This window comes from Xyrauchen texanus, chromosome 39 (genome assembly GCF_025860055.1).
Source record: "Xyrauchen texanus isolate HMW12.3.18 chromosome 39, RBS_HiC_50CHRs, whole genome shotgun sequence".
In the NCBI taxonomy this organism is placed as follows: Eukaryota; Metazoa; Chordata; class Actinopteri; order Cypriniformes; family Catostomidae; genus Xyrauchen; species Xyrauchen texanus.
In genome coordinates this window covers 30,422,269-30,438,707 of record NC_068314.1, presented here as the reverse complement: position 1 = coordinate 30,438,707, position 16,439 = coordinate 30,422,269, and the positions used below count along the sequence as shown (strand labels likewise).

General features: G+C 37.8%; 1 protein-coding gene across 4 annotated transcripts in view; it reads right to left on the bottom strand.

Annotated features, from left to right (window-relative positions):
• inavab (innate immunity activator b) overlaps positions 1–16,439 on the bottom strand; it is a 31,402-nt gene that overhangs the window by 9,210 nt on the left and 5,753 nt on the right. Inside the window, exons 1-5 of one of the 4 annotated variants that reach the window (XM_052110917.1) lie at positions 8,402–8,527; positions 4,335–4,449; positions 2,852–2,985; positions 1,450–1,572; positions 84–312 (exon numbers count right to left, since the gene is read on the bottom strand). In XM_052110917.1, the coding sequence (XP_051966877.1) occupies positions 84–312; positions 1,450–1,572; positions 2,852–2,985; positions 4,335–4,389 (541 nt within the window). In that variant the 5' untranslated portion in view covers positions 4,390–4,449; positions 8,402–8,527. Of the gene's footprint in view, positions 1–83; positions 313–1,449; positions 1,573–2,851; positions 2,986–4,334; positions 4,450–4,531; positions 6,431–8,401; positions 8,528–16,439 lie in introns of those variants that run through there. The other 3 variants (XM_052110920.1, XM_052110919.1, XM_052110918.1) reach the window with 3 other exon arrangements.

The following is a 16,439-nucleotide window of genomic DNA, read 5'->3' as shown; positions in this document are numbered from 1 at the left end:
GATAATCTAATTTATATATATAAAAAACATTGCTACAATATACACTAAGATCTACAAAACAAGTGCTCACATAATGTACTCACCTCTCTGTGCAATCATACCAGGGCGCGGTGAGGCTCGGCCATTTTCCAGTTGCAACCTGAACACAGCGTCCTGCAGATCTTTGAGTTTCCTCTCCTCGCGCTGGTACTGCTGTAGACGACTCCTCTTCACCGCCTTGCTGTGATGTTCCTCCTGGCACAGCCTCTGGGCCGCAAGATATATCTGCTGCTGCAGAGCCAGCTCAGTCTCCAAAGAGCTCAGCTTAGGGTCCTGTGTGTATTATGTTTTGATTGATTTGTGAGATTTTAACTTATTTATTCGAACACGACATGTCCTGTAGGGTAAGTCTAGTGGCTTTAAAACAGCTAATTGCTAATTGTTTCAGCTAATATATATATATTTTTTGCTCTTCCTTTGAAATGACTTTCATTTCTGATTATGCCATTTTGGCCAGGCAGGATATAGAGTGCAAGAGTCGTGTTTCCGGAAGTAAAAATCCCATTCATTTTTTCCATAGGTGAAATGTTTTTAATGTTATCTTATAAACCTTTAAAGACAGACATACCGTGAGCTCCGAGGCTGTTCATCGATGGTATATGCTTCTGTTGAAGCCACCAGTCCGCATTATTTCAACTTCACTGTTTAAAAATCATGTTTAATAGAGGAATTCCTGTTAAAAAACTACACTACACATGATCCAGCAGTGAAAGATCGACCAATCACAAAACTGTGGCCAACAAAGCCTGCCAAATGAGCCCAGCAGTGACCGCCCATTTCCATGATGCACTGCGAATGGCACAATTGAGCCACCCTCAAACAACACAAATATTTGTATATATGGGAATATTGTGCATAAAACTAAATTATATTGTTTCTATGTTTATTATCAGCAACCTAAAATCTGTAGTTTTATATATTTCCATCATTGTTTGTACTATTATATAATTTGCACCTTTGTCTTTATGTTTTATATTCAAATCATTTTTTGTTTCAAAACAAATTTTGGAATGCTGTGATTCACCTTAGAGCTGCTTGGTTTGGTTCATGGCATAGAAAGCTTTTATGATTGATTTTATGAAAAGCCTATAGAAAATATGAATGGAAAAAATTCCGGAACCCAGACGTGGGCAGGCACTGCTCTATTGAATAATGTTAACTGACAACCAGACTGCAATTGAGGCATTGTTTTAGTCAACTCGCACTCAGGTATATTCTGGTATGGAACTCCAACTTGTCAAAAACCAATTAATTCCTGATGGATAAAATGAAGTCCCATCCAACATTTTTTCTTGTTGAATATCCTGTTTCACTCGGAAATGTGTCACATTACAGAATCAAAATGGTTTGTGAACAAATTTTCATGTTGACTTCAAGTGAATACATTGTCTTGTCAGTTCGGGTCTTTACCTCAGCTCGCAGTAGGATGCTCGGTTCATCAATTTTAAAAGCAGCTCCAATGCGCCTGCGAATTTGAGGGGGCTTCTCACCAGGTAACAGGGGATAGTCTGAGGACAAATGTCCTGTGAGCTCCTGGAAGAGAAGAGGGAATTTAGATCTTTATAATGGGTATTTCAAACAGATCACGGAAAGCAGATCTGTTATTAGTCACAATAATTAGTCTAATTACATTTAATCAATTCTGTAAAAAAAGAACAATGTCCATGTCCCAAACAAGTTATCACTAGCACGCCTTTATCCAGAATTCCTGTTTCTCCAGTGTGAAACTCCTCAGCAAGTCGGAACAAGTTGAGGCTTTCAAACGCTTCATTATGCAAGCCTGTTGTTAACAGATTCTGTTCTGTATCAAGAGCCCTACCTGCCTTTCTAAACCTGCTATCCATCTTCTCTAATCCATGCCAGCATATGTTTCAATACAATCATCTTTGAGACAAAAACCACACAGCCACAGCTCTTTGAGTCACCGTTCTCTGGCGTGACTTTAGACCTATTGTGGCAAAGAGTAAAGGTGTCATCAGAGAGACATTGGAACCTGGACAAGTCCCAGCTGGTGATTCCAACAGGAAACAATAATGCATTTCTGTGACTTAACGTCTTATTTGGGGGACTTCTTCACTCTGTCAAGGCCAGAGTTAAAGGGATAGGTCAAACCTATATGACCTATTTCTTTTTCTGATTATCAATTTTATTGATCCACATATTGAACACAGAAAAACAAAACATATATACACAGAATCAATAATTAAGCCCCACTATTACCCGTCCCAATCCCCAACACCACCCAGGCCCCCAACAACCTCCCAGTGTATGTGACCTATTTCTTTATTCAGTACAACACATAATAGGCTAAATGTTAGCCTCAGTAACCATTCACTTCCACTGTATCTTTTCCACAGAGTGAAAGTGAATGGCGACTGAGGCTAAAATTCTGTCTAGGATCTCTTTTTGTGGTAAACAGAAGAACGACATATGGGTTTAGAAAAACAGGGATGCGTATATGATTATTTATTTTGTTTGTTTTTTAAACTACCCATAAGTAGTGGAAAAATGAAAATACAATGAACGAGAGTCCTACCTTATTATTTTTAAAAGCTGGGGGGTGGGATGTTCTGTATATTTCTCAAAATCTTTTTAGCAAGTAAATAGTGTCCAATGGATCACAGCAGCTTTCGACACTTTTTTGTAAGTTATTTTAGGCTGAAGGGTTGATTCAGTTTTGCTTCAAAAACAATTAAGCTATCAGAATACAATGGAAGTCCCCTCTAATTTCCCAATTGCAGTGTAAAAATGCCTTATCTATCTGTATTAGTGTTTTGGTGGATCGGTGTCATGAGTGTAAATAGAGACTCACAGCCTCTCTGATACAGAGTTTCTTGAGTTCCAGTAAACACAGCTTCAGCCTGTCCTCCAGAGCTTGCTGCTTCAGTTTCATGGCCCGAGTGTGAGTATTCACGTCCTTTATCACTGTGGTGGGGCTGTCACACCCTACAACACATTTAAATACATGTAGACTGAGGAGCAATTTTAAAATAATACTAGCAAATCCACTCTTGTGAAGAATCATTCCTTGTTTCACAACAATATAGGGAGTATAAATGATATGCAGTGGCCCCATAAAGTATTTGGACATATTTATACACTTTTTCACACTACAAAATGTATGAATGTCACTGCATTAGATAACAAATGATCAAACCATGTCGTCCGATCACAATCAAAGATATTTTAATGGATATATGAGGTGAATAACTCGATACAATACAAGTCAATGGGGTCCAACCATTCTAAGCTCCAAAAAGGAAATAAATGCAACATAAATGATAATCCATATGATTTGAGTGGATTAATCCATGTCTTCTGATGCAATACGGATGGTTTTGGGTAAGAACAGACCAAAATATAACTCCTTTTTCTCTATAAATCTTAACATTTTAGTCTCTAGGTGCGATCATAATTTGAAGCTTGATTACACTTCCTCACGCTTGATGTACCGATCGTGTAGCTTCATGGATTAAACCATTGAAGTGGTATAGATTACCTTTATGCTGCCGTTAGGTTCTTTTAAGGGCTTGGACCCCATTGACGTGCATTGTTTGGATATCTTTGCATCATATCTCCATCAAAATATCTTTGTTTGTGTTTTACAGAAGATAGAAAGTCATACAAGTTTGAGATGACATAAGGGTAAGTAAATGATGAGAGAATTATCATTTTTGGGTGAACTATTCCTTTCATTTTAAAATAAATATATTTTATAATTAAAAAAGCCAGTTACTTTGATATTTGTTTACATAATACAATGACATTCATTCATTTTAAATTTGACTTAGGTGTCAAAATAATGTTTGCATTAAACACTGTTGTAGAAACAGCAAATAAAGCATCTGATCTTTCACAACTAGGATTCTATGTCCAGGAGTCCAAGGATTATATTTTATAATCAGTTTTCAAACTGATTCATTTCATTCAAAGATACACACACTATTTACTTTATCTTTGAACAATTGCGTATTTCAGAAGCTGATAGACTTTCAGGAAACAAATACTCATAAATACCATGATATGATCAAAAGTGAAACTGAAGGTGATGACTGGTGGTTATCCTTTACAGAAAACGGCTAAGTGAGTGACAACTAAGGATTTACTTCTAATGTTTCTGGTGACTTAAGGCAAATGTCTCTGGCATGTCTGGATAGATTATCTAAAGAATTATTTAACATACATATTCAATCAATATTCTGACAGCACACATAGAGTTTACTGAACAATGACAAAAAGAATAAAGTTTGGTCTGATGCATAACCAACTTGTAATTGAATTGAGGCTGAACATACCAGAATGTAGAATAACCCCACTGTCTGTATCACTGATTTCCTCTTTCCCTTCCATGTCAGCCAGTCAAGTGGTCTGCGAAGTGAAAGCCGTGGTTTTCTCTGAGTTTACGATTTCCTAAAAAGTGAACACAACTTCTGTTACACTCATGTACATTTGCCAGAGACTAATTTAGCTGTTCATGCCAAAGTGGACAAACCATTCTCGTGGAACCACTTAGCCCCTCAGCTGTGACCGGTCTCCTGACCCAAAGCCACAGGGGTCAAAGCAGATTCCAGAAGACTAAATCTGGCAAACAATAGTTTTCACGGGGCCACTAAAAATCGCTGTCTGACTGTGCCTCTAAGCTATGCGCTGTCAGCAGGAGCTCAGGGTGAGGTTTAACTAAGAGGGCATTCAGGTTAGTACTCTTCCCTTAAATGTCCATCTGTATCTGAAAAATGTCAGCTTTTCCAGGAGGAACACGGCCACACTGTGCTTAGATTTCAACACTGGAATGCTCCCAAGAGAGGAGGTTAATGAAGAGGCTTGCCACACCCCATTGCATTCACTTGTAATTAATCAATCTGGCTACAGTTTTAAAACTGTTTATTATGACTAGTTAAGGGAGTTAAAAAGTATTGCGAAAAGCTACAGATTGGTGTGCATATTCCTTGATTTAGTCATAAGACAATGGCAAATGAACTTGTGCTTGCACAACTATGACTAATTAGCATGTGCAAACATATGAGTATGACTATGTCTCTTCTGGTCAGTCTTAAGCCTGTTTCACATCACACCAAAGCAGTGCATGCACAAAATAGGGCTGGGCGATATGTAAAAAATATTTTTGCAATAATTGCCGTAAGAAATATTGCGATATCCGATTACATTGTCAACCCTCCTGCCAAGGGTCGTGAATTCTTTTGCTTTATTGATTTTTGCTTTAAAAATGTAATTAATTCATTGAAACATGAAAAACAGAAGACATTTCTAAATTCATATTGCACTTTAAACTAAATGAAAAAAGCAAAAAATTAACAGTGATCAAAAAAATCTAATTTAACCACCTCCCCAAATCCAAACATTAACCGTCGCCAGTGGCTCCATTTGCCATCACGCAGGCATCCATCAACACAGATGGAAAATTACTTTTAGCAAATAGATTAAGATCTAAAGACAATTATAAATGTAAAGACAATAATAATCAAAATAAATAAGCCTAATAAACTCCCTTGTGTTCCCAAAATAATGCTGCCAAATGTGTGTTCTTATCAAATTTGTGTTTGTATTGCGTTTTGGTAATACCTTGCAGCATTCTCACAGATGACAATATTCTTGTAAACAGTTTTCAGATGAATGAAAAAAAGAGTGAAAACTCTTTACATGCGCTTGTTCCACATGACAGGCTCGTGCTGCATGCCTCTGAACAAACAGCAAATCAGGTGATTTATTTTTTTTTGTATTATTGATTTTACTTAAATCATTTTATTAATTTATTGAAACACAAAAAGCATAAAAGACATTTCTAAATTCAAATTACATTTTAAACTAAATTAAAAAAAGCAATAAAACAACAAAGTGATAAAAAAAATCTTATTTAACCACCTCCCCAATCCAAACATTTACCGTCTCCAAAGGCTCCATTTGCATCACGGAATCCACAATGCATGGAAATAAAGTGAATTAAACCATACCTCCCGAGATTATCGGAGATAATGTTCAGCATTCTAATAGATAACATTATTCTTGCAAAATGTTTTCAGATGAATGAAACAGAGAAAAAAGAGTGAAAACTCTTTACATGCGCTTGTTCCACGCAACAGGGTCCCGTTGGATACCTCAGAACAAACAGCAAATTAGACACAAGCATTGATGGCTTTTCTTTTTTCTGTTCTTAAAAATATAATAAAGTGTGTTTCTTCAATCGTATGTCTTTGTGACTAACAGCATTTCTTATCATGTGTCCGAGACAGGTCACCTGCCTGTTGCGGTTAGATGAGCAAAATTACCCGAGCATGAAATAGGCTACATTTGGACGAGGAACTTGCAAACTGGATTCAACCTTGACGCATTTGGCGGTTCTAGTTTCACATCCTGGCCACTGTTTAATATATTTGGTGACTACCCAGATCCATAGGCCTAGTTTTCCCATTTCCCGATATTGTCTATCATCATCTGTTTGCAATTGGCAAACATCGTCCTATTCGTCCTATTCGTCCATCGACATCGTCCTATTGCCCAGCCCAAGCGGGAAACTGCAGCATAACATCAGCAGCTTACACACTAGCTATACTTTTGCAGCATGACTATACAATAAATTGATTTCTGGGTTCTATATTAAATATTTATTTTAATAACAGCCATAAATTATAAAATGATTATCGGGAAATGCCCATTGAGAATTATAATGTACTTGATCTTTGTGAAATCTAATTTACACGAGGACAGATACTACAAAAAAAAAAAAAAAAACGTAGTCAAATCTAAACTAAATCATCTGGATTCATTCAGTTTCAATGAACAGAAAATGAGTTTATGTACTGTAGAGTATACTTTTACTAAGTGTGGAACTTGAATCAAGCCAAACAGATGTCTGATTTCTAATAATGGATAAGTAATTTGCTCTAGTATTACATGGCTTCATAAATGTCTATATTGACAAAGACGGTGGTTAACGAGATTTGCAGCGCATTTTCACTTTATTGTGAACTGCTGAGTTCAGCAAGCTGTGCGCTGCAAAATTAAGATCAGCGCCGAAACTCTCGACTTACTGTCACTTGTAAGATGCAGCTTCAGCACCACATGGCTCAAGTGCCCAGTGTGAATACACACTGCGTGCTTATACACTACTTCTGCTTGCTGTGTGAAACAGGCACAACCTGTTAATATAGGTGCTGAAAAAATATACGCTGCTTACACTTGAGGTGTGAAACAGACTTCCAAGCAACTCTGCCCTATTAAAATTGCACTATTCAACATCCAGCCTGCCATGCTTTAATAAAATAATAATAAAAAAAACATTATCTCCCAGAAACACAACAATGATACAAAGTTTGTTTGTGGTATTTTTTCAAACTGTGTTGTAATCACAATATGTGACATCTTAGAATGCCAAAGTCCAGACCACTACTAGCTCGTGACACATTTGTTCTGCGGTGTACAACAAATCTCACAAGCTTCCTGTCTGTCAGATTGATGTGTCATTTTACGTCATGAAGACAACGTCCTGAGTAAGCTGTGAATATCTACAGGTGGGATAATGATTAACAGATGCTATATTAGAGCTATAATTTATCAGTTGTCAGATTACTGAATATGTATTACAGCAGCATATTTATTACTTTGAAACTGTGGATGACTCTGTCACATTCTTTAAAAATAACAGGTTCCTTTAAATTGTAATTTTAAATCTAAATGGAATAAAAAAATGAACTAACCTGAGTGAGTCATTTCAATAAAGTAATAAATAGTTAATATTAAGAAATCTGAATTATTCCAACTACTCAATGACATTTTTAATCCAGACCAATACTGCTCAGTAGACAACTTATTTACACATTCAATAATATGCTATAGTTAAAAAAATACACCAAATACATGAATCAAAACAAGTTAACCACAAAATATACTTCATGTGGAAAAATCTAAATCACCTGGTTTTATCAAACAGAATACATTAGGTTACACCAACAAAACTAGGCTTTAAGTAGAAATAGATCCTTGAGGAAACAATAGCAGGTTATCACTTTTTAAAGTGTAATCATGTTTAGAAAACTCAATAGAATTATGAGATGTAAAGCAACAAAGAAAAAATTGCTTGACCTAATTACAATTAACTGGTTCTCAAACAAGATTAAAAACTTCCTCTACTAAACATAAGCTTGGAGTAGCCCAGGCTTCTAAATACTAGAGAAACTTATGATCAACATTATATCATTATATCTAATCACAATTGAAAACATTTTATAAACAATTATAACCAGTGAAACAGAAAATAAGACAACTGAGCTTGAATGCTCTGAGCATTGACCTGAGCTTATACCTATATAATACCTAATGAACACGATTTTCAAATAGAAATACTCACATACTGAAAAACAATGGTTCTATTAAAAACATGAGTATCCTTTAAAGTGAATCAGTTGATATCCATGTGATGTCTTGCTCCCTCCACACAGCACTCTATCGCTGGAAATGTGCCGGTGGGAGTTCTTAATGTGAAATGAACCTAGGCATGACGTCTGTATACCTGCGAGCGCGCGCGCGTGTGTGTGTGCGTGATACTGCTCACCGATCACAGCAGCGCGCTTCCTCCTCTCACATACACTTGTAGCCACTTGACGGAGGCAATAGCTGTAATAACACTCCCTGTTGTCTTTCTTATCAGCATGTCCACATACAGCAAGTAATAAATTCATGCCATAAAAGGTGTAAACAAGTTATGAAGTTGTTGCATACACTAAAGCACAATAAAATTGATAATTTAAGTGGTGTAGCACCAGATTAGCCTACCATGAACATCACACTAATGTAATAATAATAATGTGGAATGGCAAATGTCTCTCTATATGATATAAAATGACAAAAGGCTTGTGGTTTAAAATAAAAAATATTTATACACTATACTAGCAGCCAAAAGTTTGGAATAATGTACAGATTTTGCACTTATGGAAAGATTTTGTTTTTTTATTCACCAAAGTGGCATTCAACTGATCACAATGTATTGTCAGGACATTAATAACGAGACAAATTACTATTACAATTAGATTTTTTTTTTCAGAACTTCTTAAACTACTTCAAAGAGTTCTCATAAAAAAAGATCCTCCATGTGCAGCAATGACAGCTTTGCAGATTCTTGACATTCTAGCTGTCAGTTTGTCCAGATACTCAGGTGACATTTCACCCCACGCTTCCTGTAGCACTTGCCATAGATACGGCTGTCTTGTTGGGTACTTCTCACACACCTTACAGTCTGGCTGATCTCACAAAAGCTCAATGGGGTTAAGATCCATAACACGCTTTTCCAATTATCTGTTGTCCAATGTCTGTATGTCTTTCCCCACTCTAACCTTTTCTTTTTATTTTTCAGTTTCAAAAGTGGCTAATTCTTTGCAATTCTTCCCATAAGACCTGCACCCCTGAGTCTTCTCTTTACTGTTGTACATGAAACTGGTGTTGAGCGGGTAGAATTCAATGAAGCTGTCAGCGGAGGACATGTGAGGTGTTTATTTCTCAAACTAGAGACTCTGATGTACTTATCCTCTTGTTTAGTTGTACATCTGGCCTTCCACATCTCTTTCTGTCCTTGTTAGAGCCAGTTGTCCTTTGTCTTTTAAGTGTGTACTGTAGTGTACGCCTTTGTATGAATCTTCCATTTTTGGGCAATTTCAAGCATTGCACAACCTTCAATCCTCAAAACAATGATTGACTGACAGGTTTCTAGAGACAGCTGTTTCTTTTTTGCCATTTTTGACCTAATATTGACTTTAAGACAGTATATTGCATACTGTGGCAACACATAAACAAAAAAAAAAGACAATGTTAAGCTTCTAGTACCAAAGTGAATTTCTAGTACCAAATTAGCAATTTAGCACAATTACTCAAAGATAAGGTGTTGGAGTAATGGCTGCTGGAAATGGGGCCTGTCTAGATTTGATCACAAATGACTTTTTTCAAATAGTGATGGTGCTGTGTTTTACATCAGTAATGACCTTTATGATCAGTTGAATGCCACTATGGTGAATTAAAGTACAATTTTCCTCCCGAAACAGCAAAATCTGTGTACATGATTCCAAACATTTGGCCGCCAGTGTATATAAGTATGATTTAATATGAAATCCTGCTGCCCTCTTCTGGAGACTGTAAGGCAACCCCCATCATCAAACATACAGAAAAATAGTTTGATATCTAAATCTTTAAAACCAGCAGCCTATCTACAAAAACTTGGATAGATCGCATTAAAATTCAATATATAGCTTATAAAGTAAACCAATGGAAAGATAAGAATTTAAGAAGAATAAGAAGAACATTCTGTTACCCTGCAGTAATGCAAATGCTTTTGTCATGTATACAGTAACCATAGTGAGGCATTGTATAAATGGCCATTCCACTCTGACATTGACCCTAAAGGAAACCAACCCACACACAGATGTCAGAGAAATAGTCCTGAAGAACACTGTGGGAGACGCTGCACCTGCTGCCCTCACACATCGCACACATAGATTCAGGATATTTGTCCTCACCCTGGCTCTCCAAGAATGCCGGTTAAACGTCTACAGTAGCCACCACGGCTCCCATACATGATAGTACCCTTATAGCTAACAAATGTCCAAGGAAACATGACTGCTGGAGCATTTCAGTATCTAATTTCACAACTAGTCTCCACCATTAGCCATTCCCTAGAAATGTTGCTACCCCTAGAAAGTACACACGTCTACTCAGTGATCAAAGAAAGATCAAATTTTTTCTTTCAGAAATGTTTTATATCTTGATATCAAGCAAATATACAGATAATAGACTAATTTTGTAATCTCCTTCATCGACAACAGATATATGTGCTAATATATCATTATAAAATAGTTCCCACTTTTAATTGTGATTGGATGAGACACGTTCAAATGACTTTAAACACACACGTGGGAACTTATATTCTATGTAAATGTGCCAAATTGCTTGGCAACTGCAAACAGCCTAGGATAACAAACTTGGTGTAAGAACTGTTTATTCTAATTATTATTACTCATAAATTGAACTGTTTATTGAACATTGGTGTCTTTTTGAAATGGTGTTGCTGCCTATTTATAGTAGCAATAAGCCACTTGAGTCCAATGTATTAAAGAGGTTTACCACGTGTACACACAGCATCTTGTGGCTTGTTGATTTATTTGGATTCAGGGTACGAATCACTTCTCTATTTAAAGGAATTCATTCACACTCTGAATTCCTGTAGGCTTTCAGTCATTTTATACATAATCACTGAAATCACTGCTTGCCTTGCCGATAACACAATCATGGGCTGGGTTCCACAAATACTGAACTGAGCATTGAAACCAGATTTAGCCACAGGAAACTTATGTAGGATGTAATCGAGTTTTCTGGATAACGTTATTTTTGTCAAACATAACACCCAAGGGACTTCCCAAAAACCAAAAGAACCACAGCTCATATTTAGTAGGGAACATTCCTAGAAGTACATTCATTAACAAAGGCCAATTAAGAAAAGAATGAAAGTTAATCTGTAATTATTTGTGTGCTAACTATGACACTAATAATTTAATTCTCTTTTTTGGGATGTCATGGGTCATGTGAACTCCAAATACAAAGTTACTGTATGCCTGACTGATTATGTCCAACACTGAAAACAAGGGGTGAGGCAGGTCACAAATCTAAACCAACAAACTGATCAAGTGATTTATGGGTAAAGATCTATATGTTGTTTAGTTAATGCTACATCCACTGGATATTACATAGGATTAGCGATGTGAATCTAAGGGATGCCTGTCAACAAATTTATGCTGATATTCTATGGAAGCTTTAAGATTCATATCTCTCCTCTTCCTGGGGATGTGGGATTTGTCGGATTAGCGAGTATGGGCACCGGAGAGAGTTTTATTATTGTGGGGATCTCCCCCATCCTGCTCATTCAGACAGGGAGCTGAAGCACACTGGGAACACCAGTGAACTGTGACAATTGCATATTAGCCTTCAATTAGGACCTGCCACAACACATGCAACAATTAATGTTATAAAAATGTCTAAAAGCTAAAATTTCACTTGTTATAAATTTAAGATCCAAAAAAGTATGCCTATTCCATTTAATTTCTTGGCATGATAGACAAAGGAATATACAATGTCAAAACATTCGTAAACATTAGATAAATATTGATGAGTTATATTGAGTATTAAGTTATCACCACACAGATACTGTGCCTGCAAAACTCAGTAGAAAGTTGCGCTTATTTCCAAAGAATTGTATCGCTCCGTAGGGGCAATTCCCAATTTGGAATGCCCAGTTCCCAATGCGCTCTAAGTCCTCATGGTTGTGTAGTGAATTGCGGAGGACGGATTTACCAATATGAATTTTAATTCATAGCTTTTTTTTTCTGTAAATTTAGACATTGTGCCTCTTAGAAGCATGAAAAACCTGTTAATTAAATTTGGAATAAATTATACACAGCAGCAAGCAATTAACTTTTCTGTGATTGTTTACAATGCTCAAACGCTGCACACTGTAAATAGAAAATTTAATTAAAATGTTTGACATAACATTAGAAGTCCTAGTTCTAGGAGGCATAGTTTTTACCATGTACATAATTTATGTTTAAATGTAATGTAAACATGATATGGAATGTATAGTATCAGCCAAAACGTCTATGAATATTACATTTAAACTAAAGATAGTAAGAAAACAAAATGGCTTATTTTTATGGCAAGGGGGTAACCATAGCTACAATTCTGTCAAAATAACATATCCCAAAACATCTTGTTATATGTGAACATTGCAATCTGGCTTCAACCCTGAGGAAATGTTATGATTAGCCTGAGGTTCCTCGAACTTGGTCTTACGCTTCCTGATGGTACTTCGGTTGCTGTCAGTAATTAGTGCCTTAGTAATTACTCCAAACTAGTATCCATTGTTAGACATTGCATAATTACAGCTTCGGTGGTGAGACTGAGAGGAAACAATGATCTCTGGGACCTGTGAGTGAACACCGCATCCTGGCATTTAGTACTTGTGTGGCCATGAGGCTCCTTCTGAAAGAAAGAGGATGTAAATTGGAAATTGATTTCAAATGAGCCAAAGTACAGATGGAGAGTCTCTGATGTGGACTGAAGTGTCTCCTCTGGCTTCCACTCTACCATCAGCACCCCAGTACAGCACGAATCCTTCAGGCTGCTAAACTCCCAGAGGACTTTCCCTCTGTATATTCATTTCTTATGCGGAAACTCTCAGAAGAAGAAACTACACAGATGCTGGTTTAACCCACTCTGCTACACTGGGGCAGTATTTGTGCTTGTGGAAAATGTTTGTGGCTATTTTACCAGGGGCATACCACAATAGTTATTATAATAGCTGAGTATTAGAGTAATAACGGTAAAGGTAAAAATACAAAAGACTGCGGTTATTACAAACTCATAAAATTATATTTTGCATGTCCACAGCAGCAACAAATTGTGTCTGAAAAAATGCATGTAAAAAGGCTCTGTCGGAAGAAAGCAAATCTTCCAGGTTCAAAATGTGCATTTGTGATATACTTTGTAATATTTAACCCCTAACCCAAACCCCATACCTAAATATAACCATAATTTTTAATGTGTGACCATGATTGTTATTATAATCAGAATCAGCTTTATTGCCAATGATGCTTACACATACAAGGGATTTGTCTTGGTGAGGAGGTTGTACACAGGAGCTTCCAGTGTACAACAATACAGAAAAAATACAAAAACAGCAGCAAGACATAGATCATTAAAAATAAATAAATAAATAAATAAATAATTATACATATACGTATAATTACTCTACCATCTTCATACATACCCACATACACACGTAGTGCAAATCTATTACAAATCCGTTATATAAAGAACAAAAATACAGTATATTATGTACAGTGCAATGTATGTAATGGCAGAAGTGGATATGTTGGATAATATAAATAGACTTAACTGTGTACTGCACATAATTATTGCTCAATGGGGCAATTCAGCTGTTCATCAGATGGATAGCCTGATGGAAAAAGCTGTTCCTGTGCCTGATGGTTCTGGTGCTCAGAGCTGTGAAGCGTCGGCCAGAAGGTAACAGTTCAAAAAGGTATTAGGCTGGGTGAGTGGGGCCCAGAGTGATTTTACCAGCCTTTTTCCTCACTCTGTAAGTGTATATTTCTTGAAGGGGGGCAGGGGGGAACCAATAATCCTCTCAGCAGTCCGAACTGTCCTCTGTAGTCTTCTGATGTCTGATTTCGTAGCTGCACCAAACCAGAGAGTTATTGAAGTGCAGAGGACAGACTCAATGACTGCTGTGTAGAACTGTATCAGCAGCGCCTGTGGCAGGTTGAACTTACTCAACTGGCAAAGGAAGTACAACCTCTGCTGGGCCTTTTTCACAATGGAGTCAATATGTGTCTCCCACTTCAGGTCCTGTGAGATGGTAGTGCTCAGGAACCTGAATGACTCCACTGCTGCCACAGTGCTGTTTAGAATGGTGAGGGGGTCAGTGTTGGGGTGTTCCTCCTAAAGTCCACAATCATCTCCACCGTTTTGAGCGTGTTCAGCTCTAGGTTGTTTTGACTGCACCAGACAGCTAGCCGTTCAACCTCCTTTCTATATGCAGACTCATCGTCATCTCGGATGAGGCCGATGACAGTTGTGTCGTCTGCAAACTTCAGGAGCTTGACAGAGGTATCCTTGGTGGTGCGGTCATTGGTGTAGAGGGAGAAGAGTAGTGGGGAGAGCACACATCCCTGGGGGGCACCAGTGCTGATTGTAAAGGTGGTGGAAGTGAATTTTTCCTGCCTCACAAGATACTGCCTGTCTATCAAAAAGCTGGTAATCAACTGACAGATAGACATGGGAACAGGGAGTTGGTTTAACTTAGTCCGGAGAATAGCTGGGATGATTGTGTTGAAAGCCGAGCTAAAGTCCACAAAAAGGATCCTTGCGTATGTCCCCGGTCTTTCCAGATGTTGCAGGACATGATGCAATCCCATGTTGACTGCATCATCCACAGACCTGTCTGCCCGATAAGAAAATTGAAGGGGATCTAGAAAGGGTCCAGTGATGTCCTTCAGGTGGGCCAACACCAGTCTCTCAAATGACTTCATGACCACAGTTGTCAGGGCGACAGGTCTGTAGTCATAAAATCACTGTGATTTTTGGTTTCTTAGGGACAGGGATAATAATTGAGCGTTTGAAGCAGCATGGGACTTCACACTGCTCCAGTGATCAATTGAATCTGCAGTAAATTCAATAGATCTACTGCAGATTGGCCTTTCGAATCTGCAGTAGAACACATTCAGGTCATCAGCCAGTCGTTGGTCCACCACAGGGTCGGGGGTAGGAGTCCTGTAATTAGTAAGTTGTTTCAGGCCACTCCACACTGATGCAGGGTCGTTAGCTGAAAACTTGTTTTTCAGCTTCTGAGTAGCTTCTTTTAGCCACTCTGATTTCCTTATTCAGTGTGTTCCTGGCCTGATTATACAAGACTTTATCCCCACCCCTGTAAGCATCCTCTTTGGCATGACGAAGCTGTCTGAGTTTTCCTGTGACCCATGGTTTATCGTTGTTGAATGATAAAAACGTCCTGGTAGGGATGCACATGCCCTCACAGAAACTATTGTATGATGTAATAGTATCTGTGAGCTCATCCAGGTCTGTAGCTGCAGCTTCAAAAACACTCCAATCAGTGCAGTCAAAGCAGGCTTGTAATTCCAGCTCTGCTTCATTAGTCCATCTTTTTACAGTCCTTACAACTGGCTTTGTTGATTTTAATTTCTGCCTGTAGGTCGGAAGAAGATGAACCAGACAGTGATCAGATAGTCCCAAAGCTGCACGTGGGACAGAGCGATATGCATCCTTTATTGTTGTGTAGCACTGCCCTATAAAGGCAAAACGCCGTAACATAATGTTTGGTCAAAAATGAGTTAATGTCATTTTTGGGGTATTCAAGACCTCCTTTATCATGTGAATAAATATCGTGAGTCAATTTGATTGTTTTAACGAGAAATTAAAGGGCTATGACAACCGTAACATCCAAAACCATACGAGAAACCACAGCAGAACGCCGTAACAGTTGTTACGGCTCTTAGCCTTTGTTCCGGCACGCTGAATTTGAGTTTAAGGTGTTCTGACTTTGTTTCGCCTGGCATCAAGAGAGATGTTACGGTGCCGCTGTGATGTTACTGTACTCTGGCTTTGTCATACTGTCAAAGATTACCGCTCTTTTATTGTCACCAAACCGCGTAACATACACATGACACATCTTTGAAATAAAGTGTAGGCTGCCGACTGCTTGTTTGTATTATTACTCTGTGTTAGCGATGTGATAGGGCGATGGTTCAGATCTGTCAATGTCAGTGACAGCCCGGAGCTAGCTAAATTTAATCGGTGTCACGTAAATTAGCGCT